The sequence below is a fragment of the Polypterus senegalus genome, chromosome 18, assembly GCF_016835505.1.
Source record: "Polypterus senegalus isolate Bchr_013 chromosome 18, ASM1683550v1, whole genome shotgun sequence".
NCBI lineage: Eukaryota > Metazoa > Chordata > Cladistia > Polypteriformes > Polypteridae > Polypterus > Polypterus senegalus.
This window is the reverse complement of record NC_053171.1, coordinates 45,477,186-45,500,693: the sequence shown is the minus strand read 5'-3', so window position 1 is coordinate 45,500,693 and position 23,508 is coordinate 45,477,186. Positions and strand designations below refer to the sequence as shown.

The window sequence follows — 23,508 nt, the reverse complement described above, 5'->3', positions numbered from 1 at the left end:
CTTGAAATGTGATTTACCTTTCATTTTGCTTACAGTTGTTAAAAGGAGACTGAAAGATGAAGGCCTAAAAAAACGTGTAGTAATGTAATGCAACAGACCAACATCAGCTAATAGAAACCATACAGTAAAGCGAACATCTAAAACATCAGCAAGCATCGCCCTCATAGACTCTGGTCCCATTAACCTGAACTGGATTCAGGTCCCATTTACACCTGGTATGACAGTTCTGATCATGACTGAATAAGACTTGACCATATTAGAAGTAGATGTTAATGTACTGTACTTGTAATGAGGCCACATTTATAAGCCATCACAAAAACAGAGTGACCACATTGAACACAACCGTAAATTCAAATGTGTTTTCTGTCTGAATACAAGAACCATGTAAGAAGAGCTTCATTTGAATATTTATGTGAAACATAATATTGGATCTCCATCTGCCGACACCAGAGAGGCATTTTAATGTAATGTGTAAATGTAATCCAGCTAAATTACATCTGGATATAATTGAGATACAAAATACTTGTTAATGTCAGGTGTAAAGAGGGTCTGACCGGGTGTGATAATGGATAGAAGGCTATTGTTCTGCTTTTGAAGGTCTGTGGTATAGTGGGTCCACAGCTCCCATCAAAAAGGCCAGCTTTAAATAAATAATCGCCGCTCTCGCGGCTTAGTGAGGGGTCGTGGTTGTGTGGCTGAAGCAGGTCCTGGGGAATTTGTGATGTGGGCGTTTCTCACCTAAGTGCACAGGTGAGAAGCGGTTCACATCCGTAATTGTTCCCGGGACCCGCTGATTGCCACAGGTGAGTCGCGTCCCCGTTATAAAGACTAGCACGAGGTGGCTGGGGAGGAGAAGAAAGAGAAAATGAAGAACGGAGGTTGCAGGAAGCAGCGAGGAGAGAGAGCCAGTGTGAGCAAGAGCCAGCGAGAGCGAGCAAGTGAGCGCTTGTAGGCAGCTGGACAGTGAGCCCTAGCAGGGGTGTTTGGCCAACACCTAGGGCAGCTGGAAGTGGTTGCTCTCGCTGAGCATTTTATGAAGGAACGGGAGTGACCGGCAGAAGGACGGCTGGCCGCATAAGGCAGAGAAGGCAGCAGGAGTCAGGAGGCTTGGGCGGTGAATTCCCTGATGTGAGCATCCTGGTCGCCAGGGAAGCCAAGTCTCGATCTAGGTGAGCTGAACCGGATCCAGGGATCAGTTATGTGGAAAGAAGGTCAGCTGCAGGTATGGCGACTCTCCTGTTGCAAAGCCCGATGGGAGAAGCAGGGGAGCCGCCAGGTAAAAAGACACCGGGCTTTATTTTTTTGAAAGAGACTGTTTCCAGCATTGTTTTAACCTCGCTGTTTTTAAAAGACTTTTTTCTATTGGATTTTAACCTCCACTTCACTTCTGTTTTAATGGATTATTTATTTAATGAAGACTTTTTTGAAACACTGCACAATTTATTCGAACACTGTTGGTTTTAAATAAAAGCACTTGGCACTTTTTGCACCATCCCCTTCATTGTTGTGCCTCACTGCTGAGCTCATCGGTAACATTACCAACGGTGACGGGTTCAAGGGCTCCCAGATGTAAGACTGGAGCATAGAGTAGAACCTACATCATCACAAAGTCTTCCTCAATGAATTTCCTGACTCTATAACAATGCAATGCAATGTATTGTTAGCAGGACAGCCTCACATCTCCAGGAGACTTTCTCTGAATCCTTCCTTCTCTTTGTAGAGTTCATTTGTTGATCAGATATCACAGTTTTACTTCCATCTTCCCAAAGAGATGCAGATTAATGCTATTGGAATGCCACCAAATGTAATTGGAGAGCTAGGACAAGATTTGTAAAAACAAGCCAGGAGTTGTTACCAAAAAACAAATCGAAAGTGCATTAAACCCAAAATCTTAACCCAAACAACCATAGCTGAAATATTAATGCTAAAGTCAGGAACCAAGAGATCTTAGTGGATAACAAAACAAATACAGTAGCGCAAGGGTTTTTTTATAGGAATCCACAAAACTCAGTAATAAATAAGGGTTGGACATATTGATCTTTATACTGTCACGCAGGTGATATAAGCTATGCAACTTCTAGACAGAACTGTGCTCTGTGGACACTGAAGGCGCCATGCCAACAGCAACCTAATGGCAGCAAAAGGAAGTGACCAAAATGACAAGCTGTTTAAAATTATAATTAATAATATTGTAAAAATAACAAATAAGGGAAAAATATGATTAAGGAATAAGAATTATGATGATTAGGTTGACTGCACACTGCGTGAGTAAGCATAGATGTGTGTGAGTGGACCAATAATAATTATAAAATATCAATCACAGAATTAGGCTCTGTATATCTAATATGACAACAACAACATTTATTTATATAGCACATTTTCATACAAATAATGTAGCTCAAAGTGCTTTACATGATGAAGAAAAGAGAAAAAAAAGACAAAGTAAGAATTAAAATAAGACAACACTAATTAACATAGAATAAGAGTAAGGTCTGATGGCCAGGGAGGACAGAAAAAATAAAAAGTAACTCCACACGGCTGGAGGGAAAAAAATAAAATCTGCAGGGGTTCCAGGCCATGGGACTGCCCGGTCCCCTCTGGGCATTCTGCCTAATATAAATGAAACGGTCTTCTTTGTATTTAGGGTTTTCATGGAAGGACTTGATGATGATGATGGTCATGTAGACGTCCGGCTTTTAATCCATCAATGTAGGAACATCATGGTGCTTTGATTAGGTGGTCGTGGCACAGGTCGCTTTAATGCCACTTTAAGGAATACTCCACCCAATAATTATATTTTTTATTTTGTTATTTACCCCATGCTATTTGTAGTGGTGGCGGGCACAGTGGCACAGTGGTAGTGCTGCTGCCTCGCAGTTAGGAGACCCGGGTTCGCTTCCCGGGTCCTCCCTGCGTGGAGTTTGCATGTTCTCCCAGTCTTTGTGTGGGTTTCCTCCCACAGTCAGGTTAGGTGCATTGGCGATTCTAAATTGTCCCTAGTGTGTGCTTGGTGTTTGTGCCCTGCGATGGGCTGGCACCCTGCCCAGGGTTTGTTTCCTGCCTTGTGTCCTGTGTTGGCTGGGATTGGCTCCTGCAGGGTTGGATGATGGATGGATGTCTGTAGTGGTAGCCTCGTAAAATTTTTAATCTTATCTTTTCATGCAGAACAAGAGAAAACAGTTTATGATGTAATGAAATAGATTGGTAACCAGTTCTGTCAAATGGCAAACAAAGTGAAAAACATCCATAAAAAAAATAAACAAAAAAATTCTGACAAATAACCTACATGTCTGTTATCCATTTGTATGATCAAAATGTGTGAATTGTGTGTATTTGTTGCTAATAATGTTTAAAACTTAATTCTGGAAAACTCAATATAAACAGGAAAGTTGCACTCCCATAATATTTTGAATTGAAGACCCGTCTCTCCTCCTCATTCATTGGTCAAGAGTCCTGTATTCAATGCAAATGCAGAGTATGATGTGAGTGACATCTTTCCTTGTGATCTTCAACGCTGAGTATTCTGGAAGTATTAATAATATTTTAGTAAATAATACATTCTTTTTGCATGTTTTGAGATTACAGATGGAGTTGTCCTGTTATGCAAGTTTTAGAAAGGACACTTATCAATTGAATTCTCCACCATGAAGCCCAGCTCCCCTCTAGTACGTGGCTGCATTAATATGTAATAAGCTCACAGAAAATACATATAACTAAGAAAGGAACAGCACATCTCTACAGCCTAGAGGTCAGATCCAATGCCCAGTCTGTATGGATTATATTCACATGCATCTATTGTCTACCTCAGTTTTCTCTTGGTGTTCCTTTCATCCTCCCATCTCCTTAAAAATTGTACTGGAATCCTTAAAATGGTCCAGTAAGGGTATGGATGTCAGTGTGCCCTGTGTGTTCCCATCTGAGTAGGGTTTGGCACCAGTAGCCTAGACATCCAACCCTGAACTTGGATTTAGCCGGTTTTTAAATAAATGTCTTCATATAAAATCTTCTTCTTCTTCTTTCAGCTGCTCCCGTTAGGGGTTGCCACAGTGGATCATCTTGTCCGCATATAAAATAATAATAATCACTTTATCTCCACCTGCTACCAGGTGTTGCTTATTCATGACCTACCTCTTGTCGTGGGTCTTTAGGCTACAATCACTTTACAGTCTGGCCTACACTTGTCTCACCAAAACAGCCGCATTATGTTAATTATTATATCTCAATATACACGTACAAGGAGATAACAAACAAGGAATCACAAACCCACTTTAATTCTGAGGCTTCCACATGCAGCCAAGTCGTTCAGGGTCACTGTAGCAGTGAGCAACGGCCATCACGTCTCACCCAGCACTCTTACGTGCTTACTGAAGCCTTAATGTCATCCTGGCTTAGACCCAAATGATCAGTCAAGGCTTTTATAGCACATTCTGAGGTCAAGAAGCTCCCTCTTCCAATACAGTTGTTTTTTTGTTTTTTATTAGACACCAGTTTCGCACTTTAAAAGAAACCATTGCTCTGTTAAATTTTCTGTTTCTCCATTTGTAAGTGCTGAAGTTGTGACATCTTGTCTTTAGGCCCGTGTTACTACTTGTCAACATTATTGTTTAAATTTTCTTTGCCAAATTATGGATGAATGACAATGAACAAGTTGTTCTTCTGTGCCTGTTTAACAGAACATAAAACATGCAAACCCTTCAGACAGAAAGGCGGTGAATGAGTTGAAATATGGTTCTGTTATCAAAAATATTAAAACAAGAAACAAAGAAACAGCTTTGCTTAACGCCTTTATGATGGTTTGGCAGCCTGACTAATCTATTAATTTTTTTAAAAAGAATAAAGAAAATAAAACAGCATCGTGGCTCAGTGGTTAACACCTGCAGCATCCTGAGTTTCAGTTACAAGTTCAGTCTAGTGGAGTTTTCATGTTCTCCAGGTATTTCAGGTTACCGTGTCAGGTAATTAAATTTGGTCTCATATGAGAATAAGTAATGTGTCCAGAGTTCATTCCAATGCAGGATACATAGAGTAGACTCCAAACATGAAAATAATTAATAATGCATGCAACAGAATAGATCTTTCTACTTAGGTCATCATCTCTTCATTGTCACCAATCTTACAGTAACTTACTTACTAGTCAGAGAAGCTTAAGACATTGAACAGGCAATCATGTTCCTGCTAAGTTCATGGTGAGCTCAACCTTGACTCCAATAACAGTCCAACCTTTAAAAGCCAGACAGCAGCACTCAGCATAGTTATTTCTGTCCCAAAGTGAGTTTTTAACCACTCTTACTCTTCAGTTATCACATTATGTTCCTTAGAAATGATATTCGTATCTTATAGGTAATCATGAGTGCAGGGCCCCAAGAGCATAGTGGCCTACTATGTTTCTGATGGCAATGTATATTTCTGTTTTGCTATCAAAACAGGGGCTCCAGCACACTACTTTGCCCAGGTGCCCATGATACTGTTAAGATGGCCCTGCACGAGTGAACTACTGAATGTGAGGTTACTCGACATTGATCTTTCAGAATTATTTTCATGAATCTTTCCTTCATAACTTCTAGTTAATGCAATGCTGATTCTTGTAGACATACGGTAAGTTCATCAGAGATTGTCTCCCATGACATATGGCTAAATTAGTAAAAAGGAAATTCAAGAGCCAAGGAAAATTACTCAGTTTGAAAAAACAGATTGTGCAGATAAATTTGCTCTAAATACATAGAAAAAACAAGCACTTTATTTCCAAAACCAAAAGGCGACCTCTCTCTCTCTCTCTCTCTCTCTCTCTCACTCACTCACTCACTCACTCACTCACTCACTCACTCACTCTCTCTCTCTCTCTCTATATATATATATATATATATATACACTCACCTAAAGGATTATTAGGGACACCTGTTCAATTTCTCATTAATGCAATTATCTAATCAACCAATCACATGGCAGTTGCTTCAATGCATTTAGGTGTGTGGTCCTGGTCAAGACAATCTCCTGAACTCCAAACTGAATGTCAGAATGGGAAAGAAAGGTGATTTAAGCAATTTTGAGCGTGGCATGGCTGTTGGTGCCAGACAGGCCGGTCTGAGTATTTCACAATCTGCTCAGTTACTGGGATTTTCACGCACAACCATTTCTAGGGTTTAAAAAGAATGGTGTGAAAAGGGAAAAACATCCAGTATGCGGCAGTCCTGTGGGCTGAAAATGCCTTGTTGATGCTAGAGGTCAGAGGAGAATGGGCTGACTGATTCAAGCTGATAGAAGAGCAACTTTGACTGAAATAACCACTCGTTACAACCGAGGTATGCAGCAAAGAATTTGTGAAGCCACAACACGCAAAACCTTGAGGCGGATGAGCTACAACAGCAGAAGACCCCACCGGGTACCACTCATCTCCACTACAAATAGGAAAAAGAGGCTACAATTTGCACAAGCTCACCAAAATTGGACAGTTGAAGACTGAAAAAATGTTGCGTGGTCTGATGAGTCTCGATTTCTGTTGAGACATTCAAATGGTAGAGTCAGAATTTGGCGTAAACAGAATGAGAACATGGAGCCATCATGCCTTGTTACCACTGTGCAGGCTGGTGGTGGTGGTGTAATGGTGTGGGGGATGTTTTCTTGGCACATTTTAGGCTCCTTAGTGCCAATTGGCATCGTTTAAATGCCACGGGCTACCTGAGCATTGTTTCTGACCATGTCCATCCCTTCATGACCACCATGTACCCATCCTCTGATGGCTACTTCCAGCAGGATAATGCACCATGTGACAAAGTTCGAATCATTTCAAATTGGTTTCTTGAAAATGACAATGAGTTCACTGTACTAAAATGGCCCCCACAGTCACCAGATCTCAACCTAATAGAGCACCTTTGGGATGTGGTGGAAGGGGAGCTTCGTGCCCTGGATGTGCATCCCACAAATCTCCATCAACTGCAAGATGCTATCCTATCAATATGGGCCAACATTTCTAAAGAATGCTTTCAGCACCTTGTTGAATCAATGCCACGTAGAATTAAGGCAGTTCTCTAGGCGAAACGGGGTCAAACACTGTATTAGTATGGTGTTCCTAATAATCCTTTAGGTGAGTGTATATATATATATATATATATATATATATATATATATATATATATATATATATATAGTGGCGAGTCACTGAGGCTGCGACCTGGCCAGGACGCCTGGAAGGACCGGGAGGTGGCATGTACGTCCTCCGGGCAACGAGGGAGCAACCGCCCTGGATCAGAGGAAGACCACAGGAGAAGAACAAGGAGGCTCATGCCTATTGGGACACGTGGCTACTGCCAGGGGGTGCCCTGAGTCTCAGAGGGCCCGGGACTAATTTACTTCCACCACACCCGGGAAGATGGAGGAGGATCCCTCCAGGGACGCCCGGAGTGGTTCCGAGTGCTCTTCCACCACACCAGGAAGTGTCGTCAGAGGGAGCACCTGGAGCACATCTGGGTGAGAATAAAAGTGCCTGCCTTCCTACAGTCTGGGAGCTAGAGTCGGGAGTGGGAGCGGGACAAGGCTCCCATAAAGAGAGGAAAGGCGGTCCAAGGACAGAGAGGGAGAAAGAGATGTCCGGAGGACCGGTGATTGGTGTGAGATGCACAATGTGTTGTGCGGGACTGTATGATGGAACAGAAAATAAACGTGCTTTTAATAAAGATGCAGTGTCTATCTGATGGTGTTTGGGCATGTCTCACAATATGTATATTGTGAAAGATCCGTTCGGCAACAGACAGACACGGACTCCAGATGTCCCAAAAACACACACTGTTTATTAGAACAGTTGCACACACACTATACCACCACAAATCACAAGACTCAGTTCTGTCCTCTTTCCTCTTTAGCCGCCTACACTCCTCTTTCGCAAGCTCAGTCCTCTTCCACCCAACTCAGGCTCCCCAAGTGGAGTAAGGCGGCCTCTTTAATACCGCACCTGGAAGTGTTCCAGGTGCTCCTTGATCAAGTTCTGGCAGCAGTTCCAGGTGTGGTGGAGGTGCTGTCCTCCAGGACTCTGGAATCATCCAGGCACCCCCTGGCGGAAGCCACAGCCCCCAAAGGGTTCAGCTTCCCAGCTCCGTGGCCCTGATGGAATCCAGGGGGGCTTCTTTCACTCTCTTCAAATTAGGAGCTTTGTTAAACAGAATCTGCCCAATTTTCCTCATCTTGCACCCTCCTCCAGGCTGGTAAAAAATATCGCTCAATTTCAAGGACTTAGACACCATCTCTGCAATATATAAAATTATTTTACAGTCCCTCCCTTTCAAAGATCCAAGAGGACAATGGGAAAAAGATCTCTTAATCAATATATCAGAAAAGGAGTGGAAGGTAGCAATGCAGAGACTTCACTCGAGCTCCATATGCGCAAAGCATACAATCATTCAACTCAAAATTATATATCGAGCACATCTGTCTCGCTTAAAACTGTCCAAAATGTTCCCAGGTCAAGATCCAACCTGCGAACGCTGCAATCAAGTCCCTGCTTCACTGGGTCACATATTTTGGGCCTGCACCAAATTAACATCATTTTGGACCAAAATGTTTAATTGCCTTTCAAACAGCGTTGGTGTCACAATCCCTCCTAAGGCATTAACAGCTGTGTTTGGGGTTCTTCCAGATGGGCTTAAAGTGGAGAAGGACAAACAAACTGTGATTGCCTTCACTACACTATTGGCACGCAGACTTATTTTGCTAAAATGGAAGAATCCTAACTTTCCTCTTTTAAGTCAGTGGGTAACTGATGTTTTATACTATTTGAAATTGGAAAAAATCAAATACTCAGTTAGAGGATCTATACAGATTTTTTTCAAAACATGGCAGGATCTAATCAATAATATTTTAGAATAAGCTCTTAAAGCACCGAGGAAGCAATTCTTTCTGCATTTCTTTTTCTTCTCCATTCATCTCCATTGCCCTTTTAAGCAAATCAATTTAGGTATGTTTACAAGCTTTAAGTTTTACTCCGTTGGCCATGCTCTCTTTCTTAGGGGTGGGGGTTAAGTTGTTTTCATTCTATTTTTTTTTTTGTAAAAATTGATTTATTTGTATGGAATGATTACAATAAATTAATAAAATAACAAAAAAAAAAAAGAATCCAGGGGGGCTGCCCTCTTGCATCCAGAGGGAGGTTCCAGATGGGGGTAAGTGCTAAACGCAAGAAAAGGGCATCTTGCAACTGTTTTACAACATTTGCTGCACTTATCCCCTAGCCGGAGAAAGCCCGGACACCTGTCAGTGGCCGAAGAGGGCTACTGGAGAAGACATTGATGTTATACGTTCGGAAGGGTCAAGCGAAGGTGATCTAGCCTAATTGTTCACCAGAGAGAGCTGCCGGACCTACCTCAAGGATCCAGGGGAGGACCAAAGTAGAAGGCGGCCTTCAAATTCCCTGCTGCCATACCTGATGGACAGGACTTTTCTAAAGGGGGAGGGGGTGGTGAGCAGCCAAACTGTACACCCCGAAGAAGGTAAGTGGTTGGGATTTATGTTCCAGAGCTCCACCAGTGAATTAGAAAAAGCAAAGTTGGCAGGCCTGTTTAGGGGCTACCCCAAACCTCCAGATGATCCAATTGAGCATATGCCGGAGAGGTCTGTTACCTGGCTTCTGGTCAGAGGGGAAGGAGGAGCAAAGAGTGAGTGCTCCACCAGCCGAAATATGTGCTAATGCATTTGATGTACAGGGGTTGTAGGGGCTTCTCCAACCCGTACATTCTCTCTTGCAGGCACTCACTTATTTAAGAAGCCTTGTCGAGGGACTGGAGAGGACGACCACGGAGCCAAGGAGAGTGGTCGATGCATACCTGAAGAAGCATGGGGTCGGAATCTCCACACTGACTTATTCAATGTTACAGGTAAGTGTATCCTGTGCCGTACAATACACCAGAACTCTGTGCAAATTGTCCCTGGATGTAATGCCTGAAGGGAGGTGAGTAGCCGGAAGTCCAACAGCAAGTGTGGGTGTGATGACCGACCGCTTGGCACTGGGCAAGGGGGAGCCGGAGCGGCATGTTCGTGCTGGCATTCGGAACCTTCAGAGACCAACCAAATCATTGGTGGCTACACACAAATCTAAAGGTGTGCAGACAATACAGGGTCTCTCTGTGTGCCATAGAGAGATCCAGGCTGTCGCGGCACCCCAGAGTAAAAGGAAGAGCCAGGTCTCCGAACAGTGCAGCACATCAGCCCGTGTGCTCGCGTGTGTTGGAAGGCCGTTCTCTGCGGGGTCAGAGAGATAACCCGACCTCAGTTGGGCATGAGGCTTCCATCTCTGCAGGGAGATCAAAGCCGGTAAATCAATAAGTCAAAAAGAATAACAAATTTCATAGTCAAACATTTGTGGCAAACAGTCAAAACCAGAGTAACAAAACAAAATAAGAAATTAGCCAATGGAAGTTTGGATAAAGGGTTTTCAATCCACAGCTCGGATGATGACATTAACTTATAGCTGACCTTTTAACCTATCATTACCATTAGGTCACAACCTCAGAGGACACACCCTGTAAAAACACAGTCAACTGTCCTAATGGCAACTGTTCAAAATAGTGGCAACTGCTAAGAAATTAAAACAGCTTCCAAAATAGTGCAAAAATGAAACAACTATTAAATCATGATAAAAATTAAAAATAAACATCAGAATTTAGCCCAGGAATGCGAAGGGGAGCAACAGTGCTAGGAGTGCCATCGTGGGGGCCACGGGTGGAGGCGCTGTCCTACTAGGGTGGCAATGGACACCTGGAATCAGCGTTGGCAGAGTGCCTCTCCGTCACTTTCTTATCTTTTCATTGCAGGACGGAACTGTGGTCCAGACAATGTCAACTCCCCATCTTGGAAAGCAGCCCTTGAAGGACAGAATGCTTCGCCACACAAGGCTCAGCTGAGGGAGAGGTAGTGTGATGGGTCCCAACAGAATGAAGGGACCGGGGGAGAGAGCTTTGATGAGTCAATGCCTCCCCTGAGACACTAGGGGGCTGTGGCACCACGGATTCCTGCAGGGCATGCTGGGAGATGGAGTTTGGTATAACCCTGTTGGGTTCCAGGGGAGCTGCAGAACCCTATAATGGACTTCCACCACACATGGGAGTGATTCTAGGTAACACTAACGAGACACCTGGAGCTCTCCCAGGAGCTGAATAAAAGGAATCGCCTCACTCCATTCGAGGAGCCAGAGTCGGGAGGAGGTGGACGAACCTTACCAGAGAGGGAGTGGAGGTGGAAGGATTAAATGAGAGAGGAAGAGAAGTAATGGACTGAGATTTGTATTGTGGCACATTATACTGTGCTGTGCTCTGGGGAGCAAGAAAATCATCTCCCCTCTGTAAAAAACAGTGTGTTGTGTATGGCACTTCTGTCTATGTCAGATTAGAGTGGCTGTACAAGCCCCTGTTGTTCACAATATATATACTGAATATATAAAAATACAAGAGATATGACTAATGGTCAACAGACAGATTATCAGGCACTCAGGTTTGATTCCTCCTTGGGTTACTGTTTGTGCCCAGTTTGCATGTTCTCTTATTTTTCCCATGTACTCCATTGTTCTCCCAAACACCAACCAGATGTTAGTTAACTCACAATTGGTAATTGTCTACATGGGTGATGACCTGGATATATTAGGCCCGGACAGATGTTGGTTCTCAACAACCCAGGAAGGATGAAAACTGATTCCAAGAATGGATTGGTGGATAGTATTAGGACTAACATTCTTCAATAAGGCCATAATGCAGCTTTCTGCTCCATTTACATGAAACCTGAACTTTATGACATTAAAATATCCTAAGTGGTGTGGCATTAATATGTTGATTTCTTACTGAAATTGAAGGTTGGGTAGAAATGACAACTAAACTGTCATAAACCAATTGTCATTGCAAACCAGGTGAATAGCAATATATGATTAAGGACATAATCTGTGCATGACATTTCACATTTTCTTCAGCCACTCTTTACCACTAGACCAGGCTTGTGGCATTTTAAGGATCTCACAAATACATAAATTTATCCCACATATAAACACATTTCTCATGTTAAGCAGATAAGGTTGCATAATTTACCAAAATACTAATATCAAATTAGATTCATAGAGGAGAACGTGCATTAGCATTTCTACTTACATCCCACCATCATCATAGCCACTGAGAATATTTTTTCCCCATCTGTGGTCGGTGCAATGTTCCCAAATCCAATAGTGGTAAGGCTTGTCATAGTGAAGTAGAGAGAAGATATGTACAGAGAGTCTTTGCTGGGTCCACCTTCCCACTGCCCTGAGCCGCTGACATTGTACCGGTATGGGGAGCCGATGCTCATTGCCAGCTGGTATAACCAGCTGTCTGTTTTGATTGTGTTGGTCAGTTCATCTATCACCTCATAGTCTCCAATGCTGTACCAAATGCAGGCCAGCCAGTGAGCTACCAATCCAAACACACAAACCAGTAGAACCAGTACAGCCGCTCCATATTCCAGGTAGTGATCCAGCTTCCTGGCGACTCGTCCAAGTCGTAACAGCCGAATAACTTTTAAAGAGCTGAAGAGGCTGCTTATACCCTGCAAAGAGAAAAGAAGAGATGTAAGAGTGATCAAACATGACAAAATTGTAAATGACACAAGCACAGAGGGAGCTGGCCATTGAATAAAAAACTCTGGTGCTTAAATGGCATTTGGAAAGGAACTTGCATTTCCATCCAACCTTGACAGGCCTCCCTGTGAAACACGTTCCATGAAATAGTTGAGGATATCAATTTTACAGATATCCAGTTTCTATTTACATTTTAATAAGAGGGAAGCACTGAAGGCGTCAATGATTACAACATCCTAAATGCAGAATACTGAGAACAAAACTGATATGTGATATGTTAACTTGGCAAGGCCTGGGTTTAGATCTCTGTGGGTGGTTTCTGCTTTGCTGTTTGGGCACAGTTTGGCTCTCCTTGGCCATGTATCACACCGAAGACCATCTGAGAGTGGATTTATGGATAGAACGGGCTCAAGACCTCAATGACCTCAACACCATATGGCACATTAATTAAAATAATAAAAATCTGGGCTCATTCATGTTAGTCTTCTCCAATATCTTAAATATAATCAGGTTAGGTTGACAGCAGAGGCTAGATTATCCAGTTGTGGATGTGTGGGTAACTGTTGCCTATTGTGGACTGATTCACTGAATACTGCTGGTGTAGGGTCCAACCTCCCATGACCATGTACTGCATCAATACATATTCTAAAAAGAGATGAAAGGTAGACAGTCAAGATCTCATTGACCCCAATACTCTAAATAAATGATATTCTTTCTGCTTGTTTGGATCAGTGGTCTGCACTCTCACCGGGTTCAGATACCATCTGGTCACTTGTGTGGAGTTATATTTAACTAGGAGCCAGTGAAGCTGCAGAAGGACAGGAGTAATGTGTTCAATTGAAGGGGTTCTGGTAATAATATGAGCAACATCATTCTGAACCAGCTGAAATTTGTAAAGGGATTTATGAGGAAGACTAGAAAGGATAGAAGTACAATAATCAATACAAGATGTAACTAGGGCATGCACAAGAATAGCAGTGTTGTTAGCTGAAAGAGATGGGCATAAACGCTTGGATATTTCACAGATAGACATATGCGGACAGAGTAATATTATTAATATGTATCTCAAATTTTAAGGTGATATCAAAAAATGACACCTAAGCTCTTAACCTGGAAGGAAGAGGAAATTAGAGAATTATCAATAGTCACCAAGATATTATTAAATTTGTCCAAAGAAGATATAGTTCCTACCAGAAGAACCTTTGTTTTATCACTATTTAATTTAAGAAAATTTGTAGACAGTCAGGATTTAACTTCCTGCAAACAGTCAAAGAGGGAAGATGACGGAAGAGTGGAATCAGGCTTAGTAGATAAATAGGGTTGGGTATTGTCAGCATAACAGTGAAAATGAAAATCAGATTTCCTAAAGATATGACCAAGAGGCATGAGATAAATAATGAATACAACATGCCCCAAGACAGAGCCCCGGGGAACACCACTAACAACTGGGTAAACTTGTGATCTGAAATTGTTTTAGTTGTACAAACTGTGCAGACAGCACGGTGGCGCAGTGGTAGCGCTGCTGCCTCGCAGTTAGGAGACCCGGGTTCGCTTCCTGGGTCCTCCCTGCGTGGAGTTTGCATGTTCTCCCCGTGTCTGCGTGGGTTTCCTCCCACAACCCAAAGACATGCAGGTTAGGTGGATTGGCAATTCTAAATTGGCCTTGGTGTGTGGGTGTGTTTGTGTGTGTCCTGTGGTGGGTTGGCACCCTGCCTGGGATTGTTCCCTGCCTTGTGCCTTGTGTTGGCTGGGATTGGCTCCAGCAGACCCCCGTGACCCTGTGTTCGGATTCAGCAGGTTGGATAATGGATGGAAACTGTGTACAATCTGAGAGACAAGATTTAAATCAGGCATGTGGAGTGCCAATAATACCAATCCACTTTAATCTCTCAAGGAGAATATCATGTAGAATTGTATCGAAGGCAGAGCTCAGATCAAGGAGCACAAGTATGGTCAACAGCCCAGAGTCAGCTGCTATCAGTAGGTCATTAGTAGAGACATTTATGCATTAAGAGCCAGGGGAACACAAATGCTGTGCAATTTAAGTAACATAATTTCCCTCAGTAATTTAACTTATTACTAACATGTTTATGACAACCCTCAATTTTGATGTTTCCTTTGCTGCTTATCTTCAGTTTTTTTTGTCTTCATGAAAAGTATTATTTAGGGCATTATACACAGAGACTGTTGTGTCAGCAAGATGATGAGGTGATGATAGAAGACTGGGAGAAGAGTGTAAGGATAGAAAAAGGTCAAAACCAGGAAATCAAAGAAAGAAAACCAACAAGTCAAAAACAAGAAAAAAATTCATAGTCAAAAATTTGCAGCAAACGGTCAAAACCAGAGTAACAAAACAAAATAAGAAATTAGCCAATGGAAGTTTAGAAAAAGGGTTTTCAGTCCACAGCTCGGATGATAACATTAACTTATAGCTGACCTTTTAAGCCATCAGTTACCATTACCTCAGAGGACACACCCTGTAAAAACACAGGCAACTCTCCTAATGGCAACTGTTCAAAATAGTGGCAACTGCTAAGAAATTAAAACAGCTTGCAAAATAGTGCAAAAATGAAACAACTATTTACATCATGATAAAAATTTAAAATAAACATCAGAAACTAGCTCAGGACTTTAAAAATACCCCGAAATGAGGGAGACATCGAACCCAAAAATAATTAAAGATTCCAAATCATAACTCAGATGTTGTTATTCAGTATTTTCTATCATTTATTTCATTTGTTACTATTCTATTCTTAAAAAAATACTGCTTTGCTTTTAAATTTGTATACTTTGTACATCTTGACTGATTAAAGTAATACAATGGATACAGGGCATCCAGTGTGGAGAGATTGCCACTTTCTTTCCCACAGGGTTAGTAGGCTGAGGGGGACACCCCCAGCAGATCACTACGATGGTAGTAATGTATCATTAGCTGGTTAGTGATGTGGAAGACGAATGTTCTCTTCGTTCCCTTATACTAATTCATGTCTGAGAAGTAAGCTTTACAAAACCATGTAATAGCATGCTTTGTTTTAGCAAACAGAAAAATGTTTGTGCAAAGGACTCAAGGTCTGAGCATTCCACACATGAGTCTGCCTTATCACGTTTTCCCTTAGCTTACATCTGAACGCCATAACAAAAGGAGCCAAGAAATCAAGTTGCACACGGGGCGTTGAAGGGGCTAAAGGTTTGTGTATAATAAATGTGTTGACTGTTACATTTTATAATGTTATTAAATTACGCATTCTAGGGGTATAAAACTGGACCCCACCCAACAGACGGGGTTCAGAAGAGCCCTGACGCTGTCATGTATATTTGATTGTCTGCTTTTCTGAAACTCTTCTCACCGTGACTCTGAAAATAAAGCTGCTTTATAACTACACCTGCTGTCAGGTCTGAGATTTCGTTCACAGTTTTGGCGCCCAACATGGGGCTGGAGACGGCATACGGCTCCTCGTGCAGGATCGTCCAGAGGACCGTGGTGGAGCCGATTTCGGCCGGATCGGGTCCAGCTTCGGTAAATGTAGGATTGGCCTGCCTTGGGCGTTTCCTGCGTGGGGAGTCCCTGACCTCCTCCTAACCGATACGAGGCACGACTTGACGGGCATTTCCATGCAGGTGGATGGAGTCACGGTGAGTAGATCGGGGGATTCCTGTTAGTTTAACTGGTGTGCTGGAAGTAATATGAATATAGAAGGAAAAGGAATAAAAAGCATATGCAAAATAAATTCAGGACTTGTTGACAAACCATTCTGGCTTAGACAGCCCAGACGACCGTAACAAAGCAGGAGTTCCTCCTTTTCTGTCAGGAGTCAGAAGTGATATTCAAAATAAAGTACGCACGTCCTGTATTTGGATGAGAAAGTGCCACTTTTGATGAAGTTAAAAGACACGCGGAGCATGCTGAACGACAGACTAAACAAAAAGAGTCAGACACTCAGACCAAGTTAATCGCGGCACAAATGAATTATTATGCAGGTGGAGCTGCCTCAGGCAGGGGGCGAGGACGTGAAAGACATGGATTTTTCCGAGAACAGGGGCAAAGCCGGGGGAGAGGTCGTGGATTTTTACTCCCTAATCCGAATTCTTCGTCTGCTCAGCCTCCTCTCCCCTCAGATCAAGCACCTACACATCTTGCCTGTTACGATGGGACACTTCTGCAGCAATTGCCCACATCAGCTTCTTCCCTCCACCTTCCTTACCTGAACCTGAGGATATTCCTTTCACAGGGACCCCCAGCCACTCTTTTCAGTTGCCTTTGCTCACTTGCCATGCGGACACAGATCCTTTATTGACTTTGCTGAATGGCACTGAAACTGCTTTTCTAATCTGCCTCGAACGATACACTGACTGTACTTACTACTTCTGGACAACCACATTTTTTACTGGTGTCTAAAACTCTTCGAGTTCAGCTCCATTTCAGTGGTTCCACTTTGATGCACCGTTTTTATTAAATCAGCTCTGCCCTGTTAATCTGTTTAGGAAGGGATGATGACTACGCTCTCCCTCTCTATTTCTCTAACCAAACGAGGGTTTCACTATTCTATTCCTAAATTCCTGTGCCAAACCTCCCCCCACACTAAGCCCTCTTTTGCAGCCTGGACCCTGAACATCTCCTCACACACCATTCTCCTTAAAACCCTACACTCTTATATTCTTTTCCCCACTTGCAAGTCCCCAACACCCTCCACTGCACTGCCCAGTACTTCCCTTCTGAAGTGGACACACCTTGGTTAGAATCTTTTCTCTTTCAGGTACTAGCCCAGAGACCCTCCATATCCCTTGCATTTTTTTTCTCATGCACACACAGCTGCTGCTGTCAGTGCACTTCACATATTCCCAAAACATTTTCTATTTCGGAGGTTCGGTTCCCCATGTTTTTCTTTAGCCAATTATAGCACCGTTCACTGAGTTGAAATTGGGGATTGGGTGGAACAATGTCTCAATAGGACGGACTGGCTACATGTTGCTTCGGGTATCTTTGATACCTCAGATCATTTGATAACTAAAGTTTGTGCTTCAAAATGATTTTTTAGTACATCGTGCATTGTGCCGTCCTTCCCTTTCTGCTTTTTCATTGCAAACCGCCTCCCACTTGGCTTTCCTCACTTCCCGATACACTTTGGTCCCAGGGGAAAAATGATTATGGAAGGATAGCACACTGTGAGCCACTGGTGATTTACCCAAAAATCATCCTTCCCCCATCGCTCCCAGTATCCTCTGTCTCCAGCAGCAGAGGCTGGCATCTCCGCCGTACATTCCGATCTCGTGAAATGTGGAGCAGTCATTCAAGTTAAATACTCTCCAGTCAACTCCCCCGTTTTACCTGTTTAAAAGGCTGACGGTTCATGGCGTTTTTGTTTAAGATCTTCGACACGTAAATTCTGCAGTTTTTCCTAGGGCACCTATTGTTACTAATCCTTCCACTATTCTTTCTACGATACCCTCGTCCGCCTGTTATTTCTCCGTTATTGACTTTGCTAACGCTTATTTTGTATTCCTTTGCACCCGACTCTCAATTCTGGTTTGCTTTTACTTTCCAAAACCCGCCGTTGGACATGGACCGTTATGCCTCAGGGATATATTGTAGCCCTTGTGTATTGGATAAGCTCTTGCTCAAAATTTAAAAGGCTAGATAAAGACAGTGTATTGATACAGTATGTGGAATGTTGTGTAGTACTACGGAAGCAGATTGTGCACAGGATACTCAGCAATTGTTATTATTTAGCAGAAAATGGCCACAAAGTTTCTAAAACAAAACTGCAGTTAATTCAAACAACCGTGAAATATTCAGGTCATGACATTTCTTGTGAAACGAGAGCTCTCTCTCTCTAGCGACCGTATAAACACCATTCAAAATCTTCCTAGACCAAGACATGTTACAAAGCAACAGGTTGTGTCTGTATTAGGCATTATAGGATACTGCCGGCAATGGATTTTAAACTTCAATGAAAGAGCACAGCTTTTGCAAACTTTAGCGGTCACCCCTGATCTCCCCCTTTCTGGTCAGGTGGCATGGAATGATCAAGCTGGGAAGGCTCTATGTGACTTAAAAAAAAAGTGCCCTACTGTTTGCATGCGTTGGGACTGTTGACTATCTCGTCCATTCACTCTGTTTGTGGACGAAAAGGGGATATATGAATGCATTTTTACACAACTCCATGGAGAAAAACAAAGGCTTAGCCTATTTTTGAAAAATTGGATCCAGTGGCTGTGGGACATCCAACCTGTCTCAGAGCTGTAGCAGCCACAACAGAGGCCGTGCTAGCCAGTACAGATATAGTGCTCATGAGCCCCCTAGTGGTAAAAGTGCCTCACGCCGTACACTCCATTTTAGTACAGGCTAAAACCTCACATCTCACTACTGCTAGGGAAATACACTACCAAAATATACTCTGTACATTGTCAAACGTTACCATAGAAAGGTGCTCCACCTTAAATCCAGCTACATTGCTTCCAACTGAAAATCAAGGGGAACCCCACAACTGTCATGATAAAATAACTAAGGTTATAAAACCTAGACCAGACCTACAGGAAACACCCTTAGGAACAGGAGAGATAATTTTTGTGGATGGATGTTCTTTATGATTGGAAAATGGAACACCTTCAACCAGCTATGCAGTGGTCAAAGGTGACCACCTGCTGGAAGCAAACCAATTTCTTCAAGTTTAAGCGCAGGCAGCTGAGTTGATAGCTCTCACCCGAGCTTGTCAGTTGTCAGAGGGAAAAATTGTAACTATCTATACTGATTCTAGATATGCTTTTGGAGTCTGCCATGATCATGGGGCATTATGGAAACTCAGGGGATTCAAGACCAGTACTGGCAAGCCCATTCAGCATCAAAAACTAAAAGAATCCCTCTTAGAGGCCATAACGAAACCATCAAAGCTAGCGATGTTAAATGTCAAGCTCACATAGGAAAACAGGATCCTGTCAGCAAAGGAAACAAATTAGCTGATCATTTTGCTAAACGGGCTGCGTATAATAACACACCAATCTTTTATTCCAACAGAGAAATGACCAGGACACTGATAATCAAATTATTTCTTTACAGAATGCAGCCACGGACACAGAGAAGAGAAAATGGTCCAAAGAAGGGTCCCTCTCTGATGGAGTCTGGACCCATAAGCAAACTAACAAACCTTTCTCCCAAAAGCTTCTTTCCCAGGTATGGAAAAATCGCCCATGGCCTAGACCATGCTGGAAAAGACGCCATGGTTCAAGATGTTGAAAAATATTGGGAAGCTGTAGGTTTCTCTACATATGCAGAGCAGTTCTGCAGGTGCTGTGCATTATGTCAAAAGTTTAATGTAGGAAAGGGCACCCAGGTAAGTCCCGCCATTACACCTAACCTAATGGGTCCATTCGAACACCTTCAAATGGACTTCATTGAATTAACACCATCAAAGGGTACCGATACTGTTAAGTAATTGTTGATGTGTTCTCCGATGGGTGGAAGCTTTCCCTTCCAAACATGCAGATGCCAAACCTGTGGCAAAAGCTTTGATAAAGGAAATCATTCCTAGATGGGGAATACCACAGAAATTACAAACTGATAATGGCACCCACTAAATTCCATTATAAATGAATTAACCACCTGGCTCCAGATAAATGTGCATCATTATTGCAAATACCACCCCAGAGTGGAGGTATTGTGGAACGATGCAATGGTACCTTGCAATCTAAATTGGCTAAAATCTGTGAGCAAACAAATTTAACTTGGCCTGATGCTCTGCCTCTGGCCTTGATGGGATTAAGGGGAAGAACACATTGGCAGTTAGGGCTGTCGCCATTCGAAATTCTGACCGGATGGACCATGCCAGTCGGCATGGTCATAGGTAATGTTACACTGCATACTGTGGACAATGATCTTCTTTCCAGTCTTACAGGTCTCCGAGCTTCTCTGAAGGAAGTCCACGAGCAGGTGAATCAGGCCTGGAGAACTAGTCCTCCATCAAAGGACTCCCGATTCCATTAGGAACCTGGATTCTGGCTAGAGATACTCAAGGAAACATTGGCATCACCCTCGTGGAGAGGACCGTTCCAAGTTCTGCTGTAGACACCACATGCTGTTAAAGTTGAGGGACTGCCTGCTTGGATTCACATCTCACATTGCAAAAGATGGCACCCTTGATTGTGGTCCTACTATGTCTTTCCATCCCCTTGTCGACTGCTCTGGTCACCTTGACTTTTCCTTTCGGAATCACCACATCAGTTCAGGTGGATTTCTGTTCTATTATTGACTGTGGGACTGATCGACAAATCCAGTGGAACTGGTCTGACAAATGTGTGTGTAACTGTTACAAACTCTGGATTCGAAGTAACTGTGACATGTGGGACTGGGTTTTGGCTAATACTGGAACTGATGACTGGGGTTTATTAACCCTATAAGGCCCAGAAGTATGGTCTGAAATATCGTTCTTCTATTATAAAAGGACATGCCCCTCATGAATGTGCCGAATACCATTGTAACCCTTTGATCATTACTCTGAAGAACCCTTCTTTACATGATTCAGGAACCTATATTTTAGGGGCATGTGTATCTGGAATAGATCCTCTAGGGAGATTTCAAATTAAGGTTGAGAACCCTGTTACTAACACCTCCCATTTCCCCACACACACACCCTCTCTCCTACCCCTGGTCCAAACCGCCCCTGTCAAGGTCATGAATATTTCCACCTCTTCTTCCACTTTTCTATTGAAATTGGGTATGGGGATCAGAACCGTTGGCTGCAATGGGTATTATATTCGCTAGACAAGTGAATCAATCTGATTGCTATGCATGTGCTAGCTAGGCCACATTTGGCCACTGTCCCTTTTCCTCTTTCTAACATATCTGATCCTACTGGCCTTCCTTGCCTACTTGCCCTTTTTATCTCTTCCTCTATTCCAATCGACTCTAATTACATTACACTTTCCCTTCTTTTCCCCTACTCTTCCCATGACTCCCCGATATTCCCTGAGGTATTTATACCTGTTTTTAGAAACCTCACTTCCTCTCGTGGCACAAATGTTGGTAATATCCCATCCTCTTTTTGTTTCCAAACTTTTCCGATTAATTCTTCCTCTTTAGCTTCCAAATTATCAATTTTTCTGATTACTCAGAATACTGATATTTGGTGGATGTGCCATAGGTCTAAATTGCTTGACATCCTTCCACCTGACTGGACTGGCACTTCTGCTTTAATACAATTTGTTATGCCTTTCCGACTTTTCCCTTTAACTGCCTTCCATGTGTCGACCATGTTTGGCCGACATCGTCAACCCCATTCTGTGGACCCTTCCCAGTTTTCCCTACATGGCCCTGGGGTGTATTTTGATTCCATTCGAGTCCCTCGTGGAGTCCCTGATAAGTTCAAGGCAAGGGACCAAGTTGTTGCCGAATTTGAGTCTATTTTTCCTCAGGTTACTATAAACAAAAATGTAGATTGGATTAATTACCTCTATTATAATCAACAAAGATTCTTAAATTTTACTAAAGAAGCTGTTGAAGGTATCCATGAGCAACTTGATAAAACATCCCTCATGACCTGGCAAAATCGATTGGCTTTAGATATGCTCTTGGCTGAGAAAGGAGGCGTTTGTGCTATGTTTGGTGATGCATGCTGTACCTATATCCCTAATAATACAGCTCCTGATGGATCAATCACCCGTGCTTTAGCTGATTTGACATGAACTAGCTACTAATTCTGGCATTTCTAATCCTTGGGACAAATGGTTTATGTCCACTTTTGGGTCCTGGGGCCAATGGCTTAAATCAGTTTTCATCTCTCTTACGGTTGCTTTAATTGTTCTCCTGCTTGTAGCTTGCTGTATTGTTCCCTTGATAAGATACATTGTATCCAAGTATTTTACTGCCTCAATGGCAAAGGCTTACTTTTTACACAAAGAAAAATGCTTCAGATCAGCACATCCACCCCACACTCCTCCGCCCACTCCACTCCATCCTCCTCTCCTACCCTTTCCTACTCAACTCTCCCTGATCAAATATTTTTGTTTGCTAAAAAAGGGGGGAATGTGGAAGACGAATGTTCTCTTCGTTCCCTTGTACTAATTCATGTCTGAGAAGTAAGCTTTACAAAACCATGTAATAGCATGCTTTGTTTTAGCAAACAGAAAAATGTTTGTGCAAAGGACTCAAGGTCTGAGCATTCCACACATGAGTCTGCCTTATCACGTTTTCCCTTAGCTTACATCTGAACGCCATAACAAAAGGAGCCAAGAAATCAAGTTGCACAAGGGGCGTTGAAGGGGCTAAAGGTTTGTGTATAATAAATGTGTTGACTGTTACATTTTATAATGATATTAAATTACGCATTCTAGGGGTATAAAACTGGACCCCACCCAACAGACGGGGTTCAGAAGAGCCCTGACGCTGTCATGTATATTTGATTGTCTGCTTTTCTGAAACTCTTCTCACCGTGACTCTGAAAATAAAGCTGCTTTATAACTACACCTGCTGTCAGGTCTGAGATTTCGTCCACAGTGGAACTGCTCAATTTGTATCAGGATCCATGTGTCTAAGTTATTCTCGGGGACACAGTATATTCACCTTTAGTTCTGTCTTTTATCCAGAGACCCCCTGTGTTGGTCATGTTAAAGCTACTGAGTCCCTATGTAGAGTACTAAGAAGTGATAGGATGTGCAGGCATCACTCATAATCAGTGCTTAAGTAGACAGGGCGTGGTGCCACATGTGTGTGTCATTCTTTGTGTGTGTTAAGCTCAGGATGTTACATTACATATACACATAGCAAACCTGGTAAGCCACACTAACCTCTTGATAATACAGGCTTTCAATCAGATGATGGTGATGTCAAAGGGTATAGCCATGATCTGATACCAATCAAGACAGATCAATGGTTGGCATCCTGTTGTTCGATTGATTTTTTGTGATGCAAATAGTGTATTAACTTGAAGATTTCACTAGTG

General features: G+C 42.7%; 1 protein-coding gene across 2 annotated transcripts in view; it reads right to left on the bottom strand.

Moving 5' to 3' along the window:
- Positions 1-23,508, bottom strand: part of LOC120518316 (potassium voltage-gated channel subfamily H member 5) — a 407,701-nt gene that overhangs the window by 241,802 nt on the left and 142,391 nt on the right. For both annotated transcript variants that reach the window (XM_039741054.1, XM_039741052.1), the window contains exon 7: positions 12,117-12,546. In XM_039741054.1, coding sequence (XP_039596988.1) covers positions 12,117-12,546 — 430 coding nt within the window. The remainder of the gene's footprint in view (positions 1-12,116; positions 12,547-23,508) is intronic.